At 47.9% G+C, this 22,210-nt stretch overlaps 2 protein-coding genes across 4 annotated transcripts in view; one reads left to right on the forward strand and one right to left on the reverse strand.

Moving 5' to 3' along the window:
- B3GAT1 (beta-1,3-glucuronyltransferase 1) overlaps positions 1 to 2,856 on the forward strand; it is a 29,989-nt gene extending 27,133 nt beyond the window's left edge. For both annotated transcript variants that reach the window (XM_081799074.1, XM_081799073.1), the window contains exon 7: positions 677 to 2,856. The gene's annotated coding sequence lies outside the window, so the exon portion shown is untranslated. The remainder of the gene's footprint in view (positions 1 to 676) is intronic.
- A 70-nt stretch (positions 2,857 to 2,926) lies between these two features.
- The window catches only part of GLB1L2 (galactosidase beta 1 like 2), a 48,058-nt gene continuing 28,774 nt past the window's right edge, over positions 2,927 to 22,210 (reverse strand). Inside the window, exons 8-19 of one of the 2 annotated variants that reach the window (XM_081799070.1) lie at positions 20,398 to 20,468; positions 17,293 to 17,377; positions 15,550 to 15,687; positions 14,888 to 14,968; positions 14,366 to 14,472; positions 13,558 to 13,698; positions 10,131 to 10,202; positions 9,769 to 9,847; positions 7,462 to 7,549; positions 7,049 to 7,160; positions 6,493 to 6,609; positions 2,927 to 6,215 (exon numbers count right to left, since the gene is read on the reverse strand). In XM_081799070.1, the coding sequence (XP_081655196.1) occupies positions 6,129 to 6,215; positions 6,493 to 6,609; positions 7,049 to 7,160; positions 7,462 to 7,549; positions 9,769 to 9,847; positions 10,131 to 10,202; positions 13,558 to 13,698; positions 14,366 to 14,472; positions 14,888 to 14,968; positions 15,550 to 15,687; positions 17,293 to 17,377; positions 20,398 to 20,468 (1,178 nt within the window). In that variant the 3' untranslated portion in view covers positions 2,927 to 6,128. Of the gene's footprint in view, positions 6,610 to 7,048; positions 7,161 to 7,461; positions 7,550 to 9,768; positions 9,848 to 10,130; positions 10,203 to 13,557; positions 13,699 to 14,365; positions 14,473 to 14,887; positions 14,969 to 15,549; positions 15,688 to 17,292; positions 17,378 to 20,397; positions 20,469 to 22,210 lie in introns of both variants that reach the window. The other variant, XM_081799069.1, reaches the window with a different exon arrangement.

Below are 22,210 nucleotides of genomic sequence, written 5' to 3' on the forward strand. Positions count from 1 at the left end.
ATTGAGTCTTTAATAAAAACTTTTGTAGTGTTCCATGATTCATACGCAAACAATGAATCATGGATCACTACATCAAAAACTAATGACGTACTGTATGGTGATTTACATAACATAATAAAAAATAAATAAATAAATAAATAAAACTTTCTATTGAAGTAGGCCACAGGACCTATCTACATTTTAGAGGTAAAGAAATGGTGTTCAGAAAAGCTAAACAAAGTGAATTGTGCCAGCTGGTTTTCCAAGTCAGGAATTGTCTGTGGGCTTTCTATGATGTCGTCACAGAGGTGGGAGCTCAGACAGTGGAATACGTATCTGTCCTCCGGCCCCAGAGTTAAGCTTCAGCGTCCCTATCATGTTTGCCACTGCCCTGCCCACAGGAGACCACAGGGTGTCCGTCGGCCTGCTTTGTGCCCTGAACCAGAAAATCAGCTTGACCAGTGCTGCTGAAAATGCACCAGTACAGAGCCCCGTTCCCTGCCTCCTCACCTGGTCACTGGAAGAACCCAGCCGCCTTGCAATAAGGGATCCGCAGAGGACCCTAGGGGTTGGGCTCTGCGGAGCTCCTGGGTGAACTCTGATGGGGCTCAGGATTGGGCAGTTTGGCCAGACTGGCTGCCCCTCACCTGCCTCCCCTCTTCATGCCTCACCCATATTCCTCCTCTCCCCTTCACAGGAGCCTCCTTCTCAGACCCTGTTCCTGGCCTTCCAACCTCTTCCCATGGCTGATGGTCCCTCCGAGGCAAACTCCTAAGGAATCACCATCACCCTCCTTTCTATTCTGAGGCTTCAGAGAGAGCCCAGCTTGATGCCAGGACAAAGGACGGAGAACCTAAAGCACAGAAATCCCAGACCTGTTGTTCTCTTCCATCCAGCACGACCAGGGGCCCAGCTGCTAGTCGAGCCATGCCAGCCAGCAAGCCGGTGCCCCAGCATGCCTCCCCAGAGCTTCCCACGCTGACAGGGCCTGCGGGAGCAGACACAGTGGGCACCGAAGCCCTGGAGTGATGCCAGGCTGGGAGAGAGGTGAAAAGACCCCAGATGTCCAGTGCAGTGTGGCCTTCCCTGGCTCCCTGCTCCTGGGGCCCAGCATGACCGCACAAGGCCATCCGGCCAGGGAATTCTGAAGACCAGAGAGCAGCCCCCTGCCCAGGCATCAGGAACACCCCCTCCCCTCCTCAGAGAGCTGTTCTCAAGTAGACATACCTCTCTGGCTTTCCTCTGGTTCCTATTTCCAGAGCATAAGGCTGTCTTTGATCCCAACAGGTGACCACCCTGCATGAGGGGAGCCTGGGCCTGTCATCAGGCTCCCCCATACCCCAGGCTGTGGTAGGAGTAGAGCCCCTTACTCTGGCCACACATCCCTCAAACCTGCTCCTTCCAGCACAGAGAAGGAGGTGGGCCCTCAAGCCAGCACAGGTCATGGACTGACCTGGACTAAGACCATGCAGGCCCCAGCCTACACACTGCCTCCCCCCTGCCCACTGGGCCCCAGGGCCCTTTGCCTGGGCTGGGACTGGGGCGGCCAGGAGCCCTCTTTCCAGAGCTCTTGAGAACCACAGACCTCAGGGGCTGAAGTGAGCCCGGGTGGGCAAGGTGGAAAGAGGAGGGAGGCAGGAGCAGTTCCATACTCCTTTCTGCCCCTGGTTGCGGGGGATGGGGGCTTTGGGTTAACAGAGGGATTTGTGGAAAAGGGGCAGAGATCATTTGGACCCTGAGGGGAAAGGAGACCTGAGCACACACTACTTTGGAAATCATTCTATTTTAAACATAAAATGGGAATGAAAACCTCGCTTGTCCCTGAGTTGGGAGCACGAGGAACAAGGCTGCTGCTTGTCCCCTCTCCCCCTCTGCCCCCCCAGAGAAAGAACAGTGTGCATGTACTGCTTCCTGCACCAGGACAGGCCACTGACAGAGACAGCCCTCTTCTGATTCTCTCACTCATGCTCCTGAAAGTTGGAAGCACAATTTCCCTCCCAAGTGGAGGAAAAGGAAAGGCCTGAGCCTACTGAAGAGGTGTTTATTTTTTAACGCTAACAGCCCCCACTCCGTTTAAACTCACAGGACCGGTCTGAGGACCGCTGAGAACCCATTCCTGGGTGGGTGGGTAGGATTCAGTCCAGCAACCTAACATTCAAAAATAGCATTGGCTGCCAATTTTGAAATGGATTTAACTTCCCACGGCATTCGTGAAACCACCCGACGGGATCGCATCCCTGAGAACCCTGAGCCACCTTGCAGGACGTTCCCCAGCCTCTTACACTTTCAATGGTGGCTCTGGAATCAACCCCTCAGAACCAAGTGGGGTGGCGTGGGAGGGGAGGGAGGAGGTGTGCACAGGGCACCCCCCAAACGAGTGAATTTATGCCCAGGCACGGCACTGCCTCACTCACCAAAACCAGCCCTGAATGCTCAGGTCAGCCTGGCTGGTCTTAGGCCACCTTCTTAGCCAAAAACCCAGGGCTCATTTTTCAGGAAATCGATAATGAACAACAAAATGGATATCCTCCCTCTCTCTGTTTTTGTTTTTGTTTTTTTGGCGGATGCTACTTCCGTTGTTTTCACCTAATAGCCTCTCTTAGCTGCATGTGTATTTATTTATAATTATAACCCTGGTGGACTGCAGCTTTCATCTTTGTTGGGAAAGAGTTTTTTCCAAATCAGAGTTGGGTTCATGACTACAAGTTGTTTCCCAGACCCAGTCTGTTCCTGCCCCCCACTGCAAAGGAGTGAGGCTGGGGGCTCAGAGCCCCGAGAACAGAGCCGAAGGAGCTGCACCATCTGGTCGGTTTTAATTTAACTGTATTTAATTTGTTTCCAAAATTAAAAGTCAGACATGGTTTTTAACAGCCCTAACCCTCCGTAGCCATGCCTTATTCTCATATACTGTTTTAACCATCCAACAAGTAGTTATTTGGCAGGCATGATTCTAGGAGCGAGGACAGAGCAGCAAAAAACCAGAGCACTGGCTTCATGGAGCTTCCCTCCTTGGGAAACGAGACACACGGACACTAGGCAAATCTACAGTATTTCAGATGCGATCTGGTCTAAGGAGAAGTATGAAGCTGGATGCGGGTGTCAGAGTGGAGCTGAGGAGAAGCTGATCCCTGCCCCAGGGCCGTAAGAGCCTCCCTGATAAGGGGACAGAGTAGTGCAGCAGTTACTTTGGTCAGAGCTTTCCAGAAAAGAACTCGCTCCCATGCAGAGTATTTAGCATGTTTAAAGATCAGCAAAAAGGCCAGTGTGCCTGCAAGTGACTGGCAAGATGGGAGGGGGTAGGATGGGAGGGGGGATGGACGCAGTTGGTGGAGGGTGCGGAATACGTTGGCCCTGGGAACCAGGGCAATGCTTTCGGCTTCTCCCCCGAGGGAAAAGGGAATTGGAACCATGGGAGGGTTTGGAGCAAAGGACCAACACGATCTAACTGGCCTGTAAAGAAATCACTCCCCTTCCTGTGCTGACGATAAACAGAGGGCAGGGTAGGCTAGGGGAGGCCGCTCCTGCCATGATTCAGGCAGGAGAGGACAGTGAGTCAGAAGAGCAAACCTTGGGGCAGAGAGAAGTGGTCAGGTTCTGGACGTGTCCGAGGTACAGCCAGGAGAATCACCTGATGGAGTGGCTATGCAATATGAAAGAGAGGAGCCAAAACGAATCTGAGACACAGAATAGAACTGCCATTTTGTGCTACAGGGCGGAGTGCAGGAGGGATCACGGGGGAGTCATCGGAGTTTGGTGTCACACGCAGGAGAGAAGGTGAGTGGACTGTGAGTGGGCCTGGAGCTTGGATGGAGAAAAACATCAGAGAGCATGAATGTTGAGGCTATTTACAAACCCCCCAGTCAGTGAGGCCCCCCCCACAGTGAGTGTGGACAGAGGGAAGAAAAGGCCCAAGGAGCAGGCCTGGAGACCCTCAGCGTTTAGAGGTAAGGGTTATGAGGAGTCTTCTAAAGACTCTGTGATGAGGCCATTCAGTAGGAAGGTCTGGACAAACCATGAATAAACTCTGGAAAACGAGCTCTGCCAAGGGGCTTTGACAGAAGCTGCAGGGTCAGCTGGCAGATAAGAAGGTCAAGAACAGTGAGTTGGTGCAAGAGGACCAATACAGCCCTGCACAGATGTGGATGAAAGCAATTCAAGGGGATTCTTCACTTTGCAAAAGGATCACCGTAAGATTCATTTAAACACCAGTTCCCTATTACATTTTCCAACAGAAGCCAGCTTTTACGTACACCTTTGTAAAATCATGCTCAGGTGTAAAGTAAGGTGCGATGACACACTCCCCAGTGCCGGCCATGCCCGAGCCCTGGTCTCATCCGAGTGTCAGCTGTGTGCCTTCCGTTCCAAGGCAATTCAGGAACAGTAGAGGAGTTTGAGCAAGACTGGGGACTTACCTGTATCTGGCTCCCCAGCCCCCGTCCATGAAACTCACTTTCCTAAGCTCCATTTCTCTGCCCCTAGTGGACCCTTGGGCCCAGCTGTCTGTCCTTGACCCAGGCTCAGCTCTTGGGCCCAGTGGCCACACACTACAAATGCCCCCTTCCTTAGGCAGGCCCTAGATGGGAGCCATGGGGCTGCTGGGAGCCTCCAAGGCCTGCTATTCCCCAAAGGTCTTTATGGGCTCCTAGCACAGGCAGTGTTCCGAGGAGGCGTTGGCTATCTAACTTCGATTACTACTGAAGAGAGTCTGTGGCAGTGCAATCCAGATGTTACATTGAGGAAAACTCACCCGCTACCTCACATGGAGAGCTCCTGGCTGTCCAGCAGATTCTTACCACCTGCCTACCAGCACCAGAACGGATCTGTATAGGACTTCTCCTCCCCAAGGGCACTGCCGATTCACGATGACATTTCAGGCAGAATGAAGGTCGGGAGGGAGGTGGTAAGGAGACAGGGGCTGGATCATCCACTAACTGGGTCAAGTCTGTCTAGACTCTGAGTGCCGGATGGGCTAAGTGGGTACCTGACCCCACGATGCCTTTGCCTGTGATAAACAGGGGCACAGACGGGACCAGGAAAGTATCACCAAAAAGGGTTTGATTCAACTCTGTTGCTTTATTGCAATTCAGGACAGGGAACCAGAGCTAACCCAGTGGATTCAATCCCCAGAACAAGCGCCTCAAATTTGGACAGACAACTGCAAAGGAAGGCTGCTTCTCCTCCCTGCTGCTTAGTTACAGGGAGTTGAGGGAGAGAGACTGAGCTGGAGGCAAGATCTGGACTAGGCCTGTGGGCCCCGTGGCTACACCAACATTCCGGGGAGACTACCTGCCCGTGCCCCCAGAGCTGGGCCTTCAGACCAGGGTGTGGTTCTTACTAGGGTCTGCATTCCCTCCTCAGCTGATGCTTCTTCTCATTGAGTTAAACTGGGAATACTCTCTAATTCAGGAAACTAAGTGGCTGAGTATTTCTGTTTTTCCTAAGCTTGGGTTGTCATCCTGTCAGATGCAATTAGAGTGGAAAATGAGAAGAAAATGTGTGTGTCTCTCAGAGCTTCTTCCAGAATCCCAGAGAAGGCTTGGGGAGGGTTGAGAAGAACAAAGATGATTCAGGTGAAACACCCACCCGCTTCCCTATCCTCTACAAATGGTGACAAACCTTCTATTTCAGATGAAAAGGGGCCAGGAGGGGCATGGTTGAGCACAGGTGAGAACATCATAGGAGCAAACCTGTGTCTAGAAGTTATGCCCAACTGAGGGCCCCAGGCATCATCACGTGGACATCTGATTAGACATTCCTACCCTAGAGAGGCGTCCCTCTGTCCTCTCCCAGAAGAGAAGGGAAGTAGGACAGGTGCCAGCAACAAAGCCCAGTCAAGAAGCCACTTAGGACATCAAAAACTAATGATGTATGGTGATTAACATAACAATTTTTTTTTTTTAAAAAGCCACTTAGGTAAGGAGGGGGTCCCACCCTCCTATCCCACTTTTCTTCTTCAGTTCTTCCAAGTTTAGGGTCTTGAACTGAACGAGTGGGCCTTGCTGTAGCCACATGGCTGCCTGAGGATGCTACTTAAAGAAACTCTCCTGCGTGGGAGGGTGTGAGGGAGCAGAGCACCAGGCTCCGGTCAGCTGAGGGGGACAGTGGTGCTCTCCTGCTTCCCGCCACCAGGGGGTGCGGGGCAGTGCTGCTCAATCAAGGTACTGGCTCCTGCCTAGGTGGGGTGTTTCAGTGAACTGTATCACAGGGCCTGCCATCTTCTCCTCGAAAACAATAACCTGGGGGAGAGAAGGGCTGGTGTATGACAGCAGCAAAGGTTTGTCTTGGAGCCAGATGAGGGTGCCTTAGGGGAAGGGATTGAGAGCCACACTGGAAGGAACAGGGACCCACAACTCCTCATCACCCAGGAGGAATGCAGAAGGGGCTGGCTAAACCTTCTGCCCCATCTCCTACCGTAATGAGCTTAAATAGACTGTTACCTGAACCCCACCCCCAGGAAAACACTGTGATACCAGGGAGGGCTGAGTCGAGGGAAGAAGCTGCAAGTGCTCCCACCTGGTTGATGCCTTGGTCCAACCAGGCACCTGGGAGGTAGAGGGTCTCCTGGGGTCCAATGTTCCAGTAGCGTCCAAGGTTTTGGCCATTGATGAATACAACCCCCTTCTCCCAGCCCTTTAAGCAGAGTGGGAAAAGGATTAGTTGACCATGACAGCCACTGAATATAAAGTCACATGGGAAGACAGAGACAGACACATGCCATGAGTGCTTCTCTCAGCTTCCAAGATACCAGTGTGAATGAGTATTTCAACAGCCATGAGGTTAACACAAGGGTGTTCTATCTCCTGAATCCACTAGCTCTGAGCTCCCGAGCAAGGTACTCAAGAGCAGACCTGGACCCTGAGAAGTACCACCAGGTGGTTCTTCTGATCTGAATCCACTCCCCCACCCAGGGAGGCCCCAGGGAGGCCCCAGGTGCCCTTCAGAGAGGGCAAAACAGAGAATCTCTGGGTGCAAGTGGTATAGAGGACTCCAGCAAGGACAGGTACAGGGCTTGGGCTCAGAGCTCTCTGAGGGAAGACCGGAGAGCCCAGGCAGGGAGGGGACTACAAACCTCCAGCTTCATGAAGGTGTCAAAAGGGGAAAGGGAAATAGACAAGGCACCCAAAAAGAAAGCAGGGAACGTAGGTACTTCAGGGATAGGGCTCCATTTGTCGACGCTGAACCTATGAACAGAATGGAAGACAAGAAAGAAAGGAGGGCACTTTCTCAGATTTGGACCTGTCCTGAATCTAATTACAAAGGCATTCCAAATACCCTCACCCACCCCCACCTGTTAACCAGGGTATCATGGAAATTCCCTAGTCTCTAGTGCTGGTACTGCCCCTACCTTGGGCAAGTTTCTCTGGGTTCTGGGTCTGTTTATACTAGAGTGGGAGGGGCTAGGGCAGAGCAGTTCTCTGGGCCTTCCTGCCTCTTACTGCACCTTATCCATGGGTTCAAACACTTCATGCGGTGGGGACTCACCTCTGAAAGAAGCTCTTTTTCATATCCAGGCTGTAGATTCTGAATTTTTTCAGGGGAGAATCATTCAGATAGATATTTCCAATTAAACCTGTGGGAAGGAGTCAAGGAAACATGAATGAGGTCAGAGGCAGGGGCAGAGCTGACCCAGCTAAGGCCCTGCACATACATGGAGAATTTCTGAAAAGTTTCAGTGAGGATTCCTCCAGAAGTATATACTCCCTACAGAGCTCTTCATATGGCATAAAACCTTCTCTAGAAATCCCAAAGGAGAAAAGAATTAGTAACAGCAGTGTTTGCCAGGACCTCCCTAGGATTTGCATAGAAGACTACATCTGAGGGTAATGGGAGCTGAGAATGTCATTGGGTGAGAATAATCTCTGGCCTTTCTCTGAAGGGGAAGCTCCATTTTGGGGCCTAAAATGAGTCCCAAAGGGCAGATAATCAAGAGGTCACAGCAGTTCTAACTTAGCTTCAAGATCAGATTCAGTAGGGTCCCAGACTGAACAGACCTAATAATTCAGCCAGAAATCTTCTACATGACCTAGGAATAAAGATATATTAAGTATTTAAATTGTGAACAGATGGCAATATGACTTGGGTATCCAAGTCTGAGAACCCACACGCACTTGCATAGTGATTAGCTAGTGCCTTGGGGAAGGGGCCAGCAATGTTAGTCCTGGAGCAGCTCCCATGGTCCTCACAATCATGGAGCTGCTGAATTGCTAGAGAGGGAATCTGCATAGGCTGGGAAGTGCAAACAGGTTTCAGAGAGCCTACAGACTCTTAAATTACAGGTACAGGTGTGGGGCGGGGGGAGCTCTTTGACTTATAAACACTGAACTGTTCTAGGGGATAAGTACTCCACAGTAAGAGTCCAGGGCACATCTTACTCAGGAACCTGGAGAGGCAAAGGCTGAGAACGGGGTGAGCCTGGCAATCCCTTCCTGCCCACAAGAGAGCAAAGGAAGTGAAGATGGGCCTGGAGATGGAGCTCCTAGGGGAAGAAGCCAATATCCAGAGAGGAACACTGAGGGATTCTTTAGGAGAAAAGGAAGATAAGCCTGGACAGTACTAGAAACTACCATGAGGCCTATCTGGAGAGGGCCAAACCCCAAGACCCAAGAAACCCCCAATGGCTGGGCTACAGCGTTTCCCAGGCAGCAAAGGAAGGGATGCACAAATTTCCTCATTACAAAGGCAAACACCCATGAGAGAGTTGGGAGGTCACCAGTATCCCTTACCATAGTAGGATTTATTTGTCTGAATTCTTATAACTTACATGAAACCACCGACATTTTGATAGATGAAAAGGAAGAGGCAAATTTAAGCAGAGAAGTTTTAGAAGGCCAGGAAAAATAAAATGAGTTGGTGGGATATTCCTAGGGGAGCATTCCATCAAGAGCATTTTGTTTACTGCAGGTACTACCTCTTCCTCCCCACCACAACTGAGATCATCAGTGGGTTTCCACAGTGGATCAAGAAAAGAAATTCTGGGACCCTGGGGTGGCTCAGTCAGTTATGTGTCTAACTCTTGGTTTCGGCTCATGTCATAATCTCAGGGTTGTGAGATCAAGCCCTGTGTCAGGCTCCATGCTCAGCGCATAGTCTGCTCAAGATTCTCTCCCTTTCTGCCCCTCCCCCTACTCACATGTGTACATGCTCTCTTTCTCCCCCTCTAAAATAAATAAATAAAAACTCTAAAAAAAAGAAAAGAAAAGAAAACTTCAGTGTGGAGACCCAAGAAGGCAGGGGTCCTATGTATGCCCTTTTTGGCTTCCTGGGAATCCCCTTCCTTAAGCCTCACCACCCCAGCCCAGCCCCAGCAGATAGTCCCCTACTAAAGCAGACTACAACCCAGGGAGATCTGGAGAGGCTGGCTCAGTGTTCCCTGTGTGTTCACCATGGCCATGTGGACAACATGCATAAGAAAGAGGTCAGAACCCACATGGGCCTTTCAGGAAGGCCCACTTCCACCTCTCTTCAATAGGCTTCCATGAATTAGCTCCCTCCAATGGGCCTCTGCAATCCACCACTCTCCAGTGGGCCTCCATTACCCACCTCCCTCCAATGGGTTTCCATTACCCACCTCCCTCCAATGGGCCTCCACAAACCACCTCCCTCCAGTGGGCCTCCATGACCCACCTCCCTTCAATGGGTTCCCACAACCCAATTCCCTCCAATGGGCCACCATGACTCCACCTCACTACAGTCAGCCTCCATGACCAGCTGGTGCGCTGGTTTGAAGAAAAAATAGCCAGGCATTGCTGAGCACTAGAAGCTCTTCTCTCAGCACATGCTATGACCCACCTTTGCGCTGGTCATCAATGTTATCCCCGTAGTTGACTCGCCCGCGATTCTCCACCAAGATCCTCAGCCTGGTGTAACCCTGCCAGGAACATAGTGGTCGATGATGACCACCTGATTCCCCAGCCATAAGATCACAGCTGCACCTCAGAGTTTCTTTGCGGAACCCCAGTTCTTCCCTGAACTCTGAGAATAGCGGTGAAAGAGTACCCACTGATCAATAGCAATGTTTTGCCCCTCTTTCCATCAGCAGCTCTGTGGTTAAGGAGCTTCCTGTCTTCCAGGTCTTCCTCTTTGACTCCCACCAAACCTGCTCGGGAAGCAGCATGGTGCTAGCCATCACCCAGCTCCCCAGGATAACAAACCTGGATCAAGGGAATAACAATCTTCTTCCTTTCATAGTCCAAGAATCCTACAGACACTGTGTTCACAAATACCTGCCAAATGAACAGACAGAAAGCATCCATGGGTCGACAGGAGGGAGGCGTAAGAGGGATCTCTCATAAGCAAAGAAAGGGGTAACATTATGTGTGTGCAGTGAAAATGGGGGTTAGCCAGGCACAGAGGAAAAATGAATGCCCATGACTGTAGCTGACAAGGACAGCAGAGCTGATGGTGATGGGCCATTTCTACACACTGGTAACAGGCAGATATGTGAGCACTGAGGAGAGAGAGCCAGATGCATATGGTAGGGCTTGATGACCACAAGGTCACAGGAAATAAGATGCTCCAAGATTAGAGCACAAATCAATGGTATAGAAATCAAAAAAATAGTAGAACAGATCAAGGAAAATAGGAGCTGGTTTGTTGAAAGAATCCCCGTAAGATCAATAAAGCCCTAGCCAGATTTATCAAAAATAAAAGAGAAAGGACCCAAATAAATAAAATCATGAATGAAAGAGAAAAGATCACAACCAACACTGAAGAAATACACACAATTCTAAGACATATTATGAACAATTATATGCCAACAAATTAAGGAATCTGGAAGAAATGGATGCATTCCTAGAAACATATAAACTACCAAAACTGAAACAGGAAGAAATAGAAAACCTGAACAGACCCATAACCAGCAAAGATATTGAATCAGTAATCAAAAATCTCCCAACAAACAAGAGTCCAGGGCCGGATGGCTTCCCAGTGGAATTCTACCAAACATTTAAAGAAGAACTAATACCCATTCTTCTGAAACTGTTCCAAAAATAGAAATGGAATGAAAATTTCCAGACTCAATTCTCTGAGGCCAGCATTACCTTGTTTCCAAAACCAGACAAAGATCCCACAAAAAAAGGAAATTACAGACCAATATCCCTGATGAACATGGATAAAAAAATTTTCACCAAGATACTAGCTAATAGGATCCAACAGTATATTCAAAGGATTATTCACCACGACCAAGTGGGATTTATTCCTGGGCTGCAAGGTTGGTTCAACATCCACAAATCAATCAATGTGATACACAGCATTAATAAAAGAAAGGACAATAATCATATGATCCTCTCAACTGATGCAGAAAAAGCATTTGACAAAATAAAGCATCCTTTCTTGATTAAAACGCTCCACAGTGTAGGGATAGAGGAACATACCGAATATCAAAAAGCCATATACAAAAAACCCACAGTGAATATCATCCTCAATGGGGAAAAACTGAGAGCTTTTCTCCTAAGGTTAGGAACATGACAGGGATGTCCACTATCACCACTATTATTCAACATAGTACTGGAAGTCCTAGCCTCAGCAATCAGACAACAAAAAGAAAGAAAAGGCATCCAAATCGGCAAAGAAGTCAAACTTTCACTCTTCACAGACGACATGATATTCTATGTAAAGAACGCAAAAGACTCCACCCCCAAATTGCTAGAACTGATACAGGAATTTGGCAAAGTGACAGGATATAAAATAAATGCACAGAAGTCAGTTGCATTTCTATATACTAACAATGAAGCACAAGAAAGAGAAATCAAAGAATTGATCCCATTTACAATTACACCAAAAACAATAAGATATCTAGGAATAAACCTAACCAAAGAGATGCAGGATCTATACTCTGAAAACTATAGAACACTTATGAAAGAAATTTAGGAAGACACAAAAAATTGGAAAAACATTCCATGCTCATGGCTTGGAAGAACAAATATTGTTAAATTGTATATGCTACCCAAAGCAATATAATTCCTATCAAAACACCATCAACATTTTTCACAGAGCTGGAACAAACAATCCTAAAATTTGTATGGAACCAGAAAAGACCCCAAATAACCAAAGTAATGTTGAAAAAGAAAACCAAAGCTGGTGGCATCACAATTCCGGACTTCCAGCTCTATTACAAAGCTGTAATCATCAAGACAGTATGGTACTGGCACAAAAACAGACACACAGATCAACGGAACAGAATAGAGAACCCAGAAATGGACTCTCAACTCTAAGGCCAACTAATCTTTGACAAAGCAGGAAAGAATGTCCAATGGAAAAAAAAGACAGTCTCTTCAATAAATGGGGTTGGGAAAATTCGACAACCACATGCAGAAGAATGAAACAGGACCACTTTCTTACACCATACACAAAAATAAACTCAAAATGGATAAAAAACCTAATGTGAGACAGGAATCCATCAAAACCCTAGAGATGAATGCAGGCAGCAACCTCTTGACCTTGGCCACAGCAACTTCTTGCTAGACACATCCCCAAAAGCAAAAGAAACAAAACCAAAAATGAACTATTGGGACTTCATCATAATAAAAAGCTCCTGCACAGCAAACAGTCAACAAAACTAAAAGGCAACTATGAAATGGGAGAAGATATTTGCAAATGTCTTATCAGATAAAGGGCTAGTATCCAAAATCTATAAAGAACTTATCAAATTCAACACCCAAAAAACAAAAAAATCTGGTCAGGAAATGGGCAGAAGACATGAACAGACATTTCTCCAAAGAAGACATACAAGTGGCCAACAGACTCATGAAAAAATGCTCAACATCAGGGAAATACAGATCAAAACCATAACGAGACACCACCTCACACTGGTCAGAATGGCTAAAATTAACAACTCAGGAAACAACAGACGTTGGCGGGGATACAGAGAAAGGGGAACCCTCCTACACTGTTGGTGGGAATGCAAACTGGTGCAGCCACTCTGGAAAACAGTATGGAGGGTCTTCAAAAGTTAAAAATAGAGCTACCCTATGACCCAGCAATTGCACTACTAGGTATTTTCCAAAGATACAAATGTAGTGATCTGAAGGGGCACATGCACCCCAATGTTTATAGCAGCAATGTCCACAATAGCCTATGAAAAGAGCCCAGATGTCCATCAGCAGATGAGTGGATAAAGATGTGGTATATATGTACAATGGAATATTACTCAGCCATCAACTTGCCATTTGCAATGACATGGATGGAGCTGGAGTGTATTATGCTACAAGTTAGAGTAAGACACATACCATATGATTTCACTCATATGTGGAATTTAAGAAACAAAACATGAACATAAGGGAAGGGAAGGGAAGGGAAAGAAAAATAAAGTAAGATGAAAACAGAGAGGGAGACAAACCATAAGAGATGCTGAACTCTAGGAAACAAACTGAGGGCTGCTGGAGGGGAGGCGGGGGGTGGGGGTGGGGGAGGGATAATTGGGTGATGGGCATAAAGGAGGGCACCTGATGTAGTGAGTACTGGGTGTTATATGCAACTAATGAATCACTAAATTCTACCTCTGAAACTAATAATATAGTATATGTTAATTAATTTGAATTTAAATAAAGAATTTTTGTAAAAAAGAGAAATCGCCCCTACCTGTCCCCGGTCACGCACAAGACCACTGAGGATGCCCGATGAAGCAATGGTGGTCTCGTACAGAGTGTACCCAAAGGACTGTCCATTTCCATTGTTTATTGGCAGGTTCTCCATATTGACTGGTTTTTCAGAATTGACTGGCTGTATAGAGGAGTAGGGGGAGATATAGGCTAGGAAGAGGAGAAAAGAGGCAGCAACCTCATCTTGAGCCTTCTGGGGGAGTGCAAGGTAGCAGACAGATCCCCACCTGGGACTGGGGATTTGGGGGAAGAGGCCCTCTAACCTTTTCTTCTAGTTTGACTTCTCACTATACAAACATAGGGAGCCAATCCGGCCAATTGGCTCTTCAAGCTCCAAAATTCTGATTTTGACTTCTCATCTTATTAGCCCTATGCTGTCCAGGGTCACTGGGAGGGCAGATGTGTGATAACAATGGAATGAAGCCCAGAGATGTACCAGACCTGTACACTTTCAATCCACCACCATTTCTGCATCACAGCACCCCACTAGGTCAGCTCCAGGGGTGCACCCTCTTCTCAGAGGGGGGATACATCCCATTCACGTGCCTCTTCACCTTCCTGCCTGTCCACCAAGGCTGGAGAGAGAGACTACCTACTGTGTTAACCAGTTTTTCCTCAAATTCTTTTGTTCCTTCCCAGTTCATACTTTAGCACAAGGTTATGCTCTTTCCTCTGAGCTCTAAAGTCAGGGAATGGACCTCAAAGCTATCAAGCGTTGGTTTTTCTCCCTCCACGCCCCATTGGCCCACCTAGCTACTGCTCCAGCTTCCCTGCCCCAAGGCACTCACCTCCTCCATGTACTGCAGGGCGTCCCACAGTGACAGGTATAAATTCGGTCTCAAGGGCTCATATGCAGTCTTGGGAAGGAGGTCAGGTTGGGGAGGAAGAGGGACACCTGCAACACAGACAACAGGGCCAATCCAAGAGGACCCAAAAAGTCACTGCCACCTCCAGCCTCCCCAGCCCCTGGCTCCTGTCCACGGCCCAATGTGCTCCTTTATCCTAGAGCCAAGAGGGAAACATTCTTAGACTGCCTGGCCCTGCTAGGAAGGCAACATGGGGGCAGGGGGGTGCAGGGGACTTTACTTTCTCGTATCTTCAGGAGTCTTAATGCCCATAGAAAGGCAAAGCTGATGACATACAAACCATGATGAAAACAGTCTCCCAAACTTGCCTGTCCTTGTCTAGGGACATTCTTGTACATAGGTCAACTGGGGTTGAGATGGGGTAGTGAAGAAGTAATTCTTCAGGGGTCTCAGAGCAAAAGCAAGGGCCCAAGTTGGTGCTTGAGTCGGCTGTCTGTCAGGTACCTGAGATAGAGCCAAAGAAACCTCGGAGCTTGAAGTACTTGGCTGTGTAATCCCCAGCCTCTGTCAGCACAGCATCATAGTCTGCAAGACACCAGGATGCTGTCATTGGTCACCTGTGTCACAGGACAGTGTCCACAGCAGCAAAAAGAGAAGGGAGAAGCTGGGGTATGGCAACAAGGTCCTCATCCCAGCAATCTGGGAGGCAGAACACTTCTGGTATGAGCCATCAATCAGAATACAATAAATACTAAATACTATAAAGTTCCACCAAAAGTGCCATGGCCATGGCATGACCCTCAATTTCCTGCATCTTGCCTACCTTCAGGGGACTCTCAACCTAAAGGGTTCAGGAGTCACACATCTCAAGGACCTGAGTAGGGAGAAGAGGCTGCCCTCATCAAAGGACCTTCCCTCATCCTGGCTGTACCTCTCACTTCCTCCAAAGACTTCCAAAGACTCACAGGCATGTGAGTGGGCTTCAGTCTCCTACTGCTCTAAAAGTTTAAAAGTAATAATCCGGGCAAAACCATCCCTTCCCCAGGCACTCTAGAACCAAATGCATTGAAGGTGCCAAACACTGCCCCTAAAGGACTCTGCATAAAAAGCCGCAGACATGCTAATGTGGGATGTTCCAGGGAGGGTCAGTGTTGGGGAATACTTGCCGTAGCTGGTGACATCAGATTTATATTCATGAAAATGCATGGCTCCATTTATGAAGCCAAAGTTGGTACCTCCATGGAACATGTAGAGGTTGATGGAGGAGCCAGCATCGAGGATGGCAGACACTGTTTTTAGAACTTCTGCAGGAGGAGGGGAGAAAGGTGATGTGCAGAGCGAGTCAGAGTTTGGGACAAGTCACAAACGTGTTGGCCTCTCAGCTTTCCTGACCCCCCCCAATCCCATCAAATTCAACTCCATAGCTCTGCCCTTCAGCTTCCACTAGAACCGCAATCACAGAAGATGAGGTGTATGAAGAGAAAAGGGCCAGCACCACAGCCCCCGAGCTGCAGTCTTCCAGCTGTTGGTTCCATCATGGCCAAGTCTCCAATGACTATGATCTGAACAATGGCAGCCTTCTACCTCCACTGTTCTCAACACTTGCTCACACTTGGTAAGATGCAAAGAGTCACTGGACTCCTAATTGGAGATGTAATTTCTGACCACCTCCCCAGTCCCACCTCTATTAAAGAATTAGCCAAAGACGTGAAAAGATAACATCAAAAGAGAAATATAAAGTATTAATACATATACACACATACATATATATTGGCAATCAGATTGACAAATATTAAAAATTATTTTAATACTCAGTGTTGATGAATCTATGGAAAGTAGGTATTCTCATTTAATAATAAGAAGAATTGTTATAATCTTCCCAGAGAGCAGTTTAGTACATATATATCAAAATTGAATTAATGTAGCAATTCTATTGCTAGGAACTTATCCTAGGAAAATAATATGCCAGATTTGCAAAACTGGATGTTCAAGAATGTTCACTGCAATGGTGTTCAATTAACAAAAACCACTGGAAACATCCAATTGTTCATCAGTAAGAGAGTGGCTAAATAAATTGTGGTTTAATCACCAATACAACAGGGTTCTTTGCACTCTTTAAAACAGTGATGGAATCTCTAATAGTATAGAAGGCTGTTCATTTGTGTCAATCAGGGCACAGGCAGGTAACAAAGAGCAGCCATGACTACGAGCATCCATATCTCTGTGTGCATGCAGGGCTGCAGACAGACACAGAACTGCCTGCACAATATACAGCTGACCCTCGAATGACATGGGTTTGAGCTGCACGGCTCCATTTATGCATGATTTCTTACAGTGCAGTGCTGTAAAGTATTTTCTCCTCCTTACAGTTTTCTTCATAACATTGTCTCTTCTCTAGCTGGTTTTATCGTAATAATACAGTATATGACAGACAATATACAGAATATGTGTTAACCAGTTGCATGTTATCAGTAGGTTTCGGGTCAATAGTAGACTATTAATCATTAAGTTTGGGGGGAGTCAAAAGTTATACCCAGACTTCAAGCGTGCAGGGGGGTCAGCACCCCTAACTGCTGCACTGTTCAAAAGTCAACTGTATGTGTTTTCTCCGGGCTCTGGTGTTTTTATTTCTTCTTCCTACATTTTCTGTATTTGCTGGATGTTTGCAATAGGTGTGCATTGCCTATATAATTATCAAAACATAATAAAGCAGTGTTAAGAGTCCTACCATTCACTTCAAATGTCAAGACACATGAGTCTGGAATATCAAGAGCTGACTATGACATGCAGATAATCCCAGGAGCCTTGCACCCTACAGCTCATTTACATCAATTAGCACGTTATTTGGAACTGATTTTTACTTCATAGGTCAATACACATGCTGGGTGTAGGTACTGCAAAGCACTTACCAGAAGAATCCAGGATGTTGTGTGGGCCTCCCCACGAGTCAAACCACCCTGTCCAGTACTCCATCACCATCTTGGGCTGAACCCTCTGGGCACCACAAAATGAGAAGTTAGCTGGCCAAAAGAGGCAGAGAGGAGTTCTTCTTTCAGGGAAATCTCAGCCCTTCTACCCTCCCAACTCCTCCCTGGCCACATACTCCTTGCTGTAAGGGCCATCAAAAGCATAGCGCAGGTGAGGACCAAATGCACCTGCACCAGCTTATCCTCCACATGTGCCTCCCCCTGCAGGTAGAAAGTGGAATGAACCACCAAAGCTGATGCAGGAGACCCTGATGCCTTAACGTGGCTTTAATGTTGCATACAGAGCTAGCAAGAAAACACAGGGATGTGTTCAAAGTCAGTCTGCATCAGAAGGCAGCATGTGCTCTGGGAGTCTTTTCCTACGTGGGTTTGCTTTCTGGGTCAAGCCAAGCTTTGCCTATCCCCTCCCAGGGAAGGAGAATGTTCTATCAGGATAATTCCATTTCTGATGGGCACCCCATGGATGCAGACCCCTCAGTTGCTGTTTCCCTTTAGCTGCAAGAGTCAGAGGGCTGTAGAGTAGGCCCCTCTTTGATGTCTAGTTTAAACATTAGTTTACAAAACTGGACGAGAAAATCAGGGAGTTATTTAGCACAGCTATTCCAGTGCAGGCCCTGCAGCCGCAGTATCTGGCTTCATACCTTGGCTAGGACGTTCGCTAACAATTAAGTCTTTAATATTACTTCAGAATGCTGACTTTGGTGTGGGATTGCCCCAGGGATGCAGAAACCATTCCCAGAACCACGTTCTACTGTGCTGTGTTTGCAGAAGCACCAGAGCATCGAGGAGAGATAGAAGGACTAACACGCTGGTGTTTCAGGTTCCACACCAGAGAGCCGTCCTCATTCATCAAGTACTTTCTCTGTTAGCGGTGGCCTTACATTTAGAGGGCAACACATACAGAGCAACCAAATCTAGTCCACAGTGATGGGACAGATTTATTATCTGTTGAATAGAAGATACCAACCACGCCAGAGGAAAAGCCAAAGTAGTCACAATAATTTTTTTAGCAAGACTTGTGGCTTGGTTTTTGGTTTTTTTTTTACACCTGTCCACCTCCCAAGAAGGGGATACACGGTGCCATGTTTAAGTCACTAAGGGTGAAGTAGATTCTGTGTGCTACATGTCAATAGTCTCCAGGGCTAGGAGGGGGCTCCCTGACTTAAGGGCGCCAGGGCCAAGGTACAGGGATGCCCACCAGTGGCCCAGGTCACTGCGCCGCACGATGTGGGTAAGAGCTGGAGCTCTGCCTCAGTCAGACGGTGCCGTACCCCCTCACCCGCCACTTACTGGGTGCTCTATTTGTTCTCCAATCGGTCTCCTTGACTGTACAACAGTAACCACGGTAGCCAGCTGACCTGGTTACTGGGAGAATTAAATGAGATAATGCACATAATGCCTTTCGCACATGGTGCCTAGCACTTGGGAAGTGCTCAAGAAACACCCACATTAATTATCTTCATCACTGGACATGCACATGAGGGCCCAGCAGGGTGCTGTTGGACAGCCCAAAGTTGAGCAGAGCTGGGCCTGTCCTGTTTGAGCATTCAAAGCAGACTCTGATCTAAGTCCCCTTCCTTGAGGAAAACATCACTGAACGGAACTGCGGACAGAAAGGCCGTTAACGGTGCCAGTCTGTCAGCAGGATGACCCGGCCTGGGTGCACAGCTGTGGGGCCCCTATCTAAGGATGACCATAAAGGAGCCAACATGAAGCCTTGCTTTCCTGGGTGCTTTCCAAATATTACTTCATTTGATCCTCAAACAACCCCCTGAGCAGGTACTATCATTATCCCCACTTCACAGGAGAGGAAAGAGAAGCAGAGGGGTCACACTACCGAGTGGGCAGAGATACAGCTCATGATATCCTATACCTGCCTTAGACAGCACTCAGGTACAATCCTCTTTAGTTGCTGGGCTATTGTTTATTTTTGTTTATTCCCCAGGTTGGTCACAAACCCATAAGGCAAAGACCTGCCATCTTAGTCACCACAGGGTAACAGGGCCTAGCCACATTCTACACACAGAGCAGGCACTCAGTCAACACTAGAAGGAAGGAAGGGAGAAAGGGGCTGGACCTGGGCCCACCGGGACCCACTGTCTCTCCCCTTCTTGGCCTAACAAAGTCTGCCTGGTGTCAGGTCCCATCCTGCCCCATTTCTTCCTGGTCACCTTCCCTGAGCATTCCGCCTGTCCCTCTAAACTCAGATAGTAGCCACATCATACACACAGGTGGCCCTCATCCTCCACAGCTTCACACGCCCCTGGTGACTTCATATGGATGTGCCTTTGGACCTACTTCTGCTCTCAGAAATGAACAGGTGGAATGGAGAACAGCCCCCACATCTCTGAAGGCATGTACTCATGGGGGATACTAATGTTCCAGCGGCTCCCCACTAGGCCCGGGAAATCAATGCCTACACCTAATAGGTGGTGACAGTCTGGAGCATTCACACCCTTCAGCAGGACACGGTGAGGGATGGGGCCCCAGCTCTGTGAATGGGCTGCCACTACCGTGGCCAGATCCCATCTGCCTCCTTAGGAGAGGCATGTGAACTCAAGAGAAAAGAATCAATCAGAATAGGATTTAACTGTAAATTCCCATCAACCTGAAGGATGTGAACTTATACTCGGAAACTCCTCTCCTCTCTCCTCTGACCAGGGATGGCCCAGGCTTCCCATCTTGCTGATGACAATAATCTTTCTAGGCCCAGAGGGACCTTACGGGTTAAAGTCAGACACAGTACAGGTCAGGAAAGCATTACTCCTCTCAATCCCAAGATGGGCATATCTGGGGCTAATGGAGTCCACAGAATTCTAGTCCAGAGCCTCTGTGAACAGCAGAAGTATGGCTGGGAGGTGAAAGGCTGAGCGAGCCCAGAGTCGTCCTCTTCCCATCCCGGAGCCCTGGGCAGAGCTGCACGTACCTCACAGCAGTTCACACTCCCTGACAGAGGCTCCACTTGACTCTAGGACTTTCGACACTCACACCAAGCAGAGCCGGAAGCTGCCCCTGGGCCAGACTTACCTGCACACTTAAGAGAAAGTCGGTTAATAACTGCAGCTCATGTTGTGACTGCAGGTTGATGGTGGCCAGCACTGTGAATGAAAAAGAGAAAGAGAAACAAAGCATTGTTTTAAAAGCCAGGGAGACTTTCTGAACTAACCCAGACCTTTCCCAATTTACCAGCAAAATAAATTAATCTTGACATTGTTTCCCACCTCCAATTAGAGTTTAGTTGCTCTGATGTCAGGAGATTTATCTTGTTCCTCTCAGAAACTCCACCACTCAGCTCAGAGCTTACAGGGCAATCACTCACTAGGCATTTGTTCTTGATTAATGTAATTTTTACAAGCAGAGTGTACATTTCTGGTAATTATTCTTTCATAGGAGCCCAGAGTCTGATCTTTGTTTTGCACCTCAAGCATTTAGTGCAAAGTAATGATCTAAATGAAGACTTCCCTTTTATTTCTTAAATGAGGGCTAATTTTCTATTTCATTCCATAATGTGTCCATTTTTTAGTTTAAAATTATATTTTAAATGGCATCAGTGAAAAGTATGCCCAAGAAAAATGTGCTACATTTGGCCTATAAGGTCATGGACCTTTTAGCCTACCCCAGCTGCAGAACTTGGCTCTGAGGCTCCTTGCCTGCCTGTTGTCTGCTTGGACAGTAGGCCTCATATGCACTGGGCTTGGCCTGAGCTCCCGAAGGTCTGGGAATGCATGACAGAGACCAACCAGCCCGCCAAGCTGGCCACCCTGACACTCTCCTGGTAGACATAAGCCACTGATTACCAGTGATTAAAAATAAACAATAGCTGAGGCTCTAGGAGGTTAAATAACTTGCCTCAAGGTCACACAACTGGTGAGCAGCAGAGTAGTGCTGCATCCCAGGCCCATCGGACACTGACCCATTGTCCTGTGATGTCACCATCCCCTAGCAAGCCACTGGATAAGACCCTACACATCCAGACACCTCCTCACCTAAAGCAGAAACCTTGAAGACAGGATGCCTGTCTGAAACTGAGCAGGTAGAAATCTCAGAAGTGAACAGGATTAGAATGGCTAAAAACATGGCATCTATTCCTAGCCTTCCTGACTCCTCACTAATATAAAAATAAAGGAATCCAAAGGTGGAAGTCCATAAAGAACAAGACCTAGAGAGTAGACAAAACAGAGAGGAAGTTTCAAGAAAATCTCAGGAGGCTGCAAAGGGCAGTGGGTCAGTAAACAGCCTAGAAGAGTGGAAGAAGCTTCAACCAACTCCCCACCCTCCAGCCCCAGTCCTTGTCTCACGTCCCAGGCACTGTGCAGCAGGGAACACACTTCTGTCCCCTGCCTCACACACTCCTCAAGCCTCTTCCCCACTGGTGCCCCACCCTGGAGGACCACATTCTCTAGGTAAGCTGAGTGTCTCCAGGCTGGGAGGGATCAGCGCAGCAGACTGTGAAATAAGAGATCTGCAGCTGGTCAGTAAGGGCCATCTCAGCCAAAGGATTACTGCCCATTCCTCCTGTCTGCTCCCAGGATATCTGCAGCAACAGACCAAAGGATTCGTCTCTGGAAACACTTAATAGAGCTAAAGACAGTATCTCCAAACACCGACATTTGGGCTTCCCTCCTGGAAATAGCACACCCCAGCCCAATAACCCTACAGGGGAGCACACCTGCCCCAGCCCCTCCTGGCACTCAGCTCCCAGCTGGCCGCTTAGTGCCTCCTCTCTAAACTGCTCAGTCCTCTTTAAACTGCTCATTCCAGAGCCAAACAATTGAGGAAATCCCCTCACATGAAGATTGAGCAGAACTGGTAAATCTTAAAAAAAAAAAAAAAAAAAAAG

The sequence above is a fragment of the Leptonychotes weddellii genome, chromosome 11 (assembly GCF_054177405.1).
Source record: "Leptonychotes weddellii isolate Sample4059 chromosome 11, ASM5417740v2, whole genome shotgun sequence".
Classification (NCBI taxonomy): Eukaryota; Metazoa; Chordata; class Mammalia; order Carnivora; family Phocidae; genus Leptonychotes; species Leptonychotes weddellii.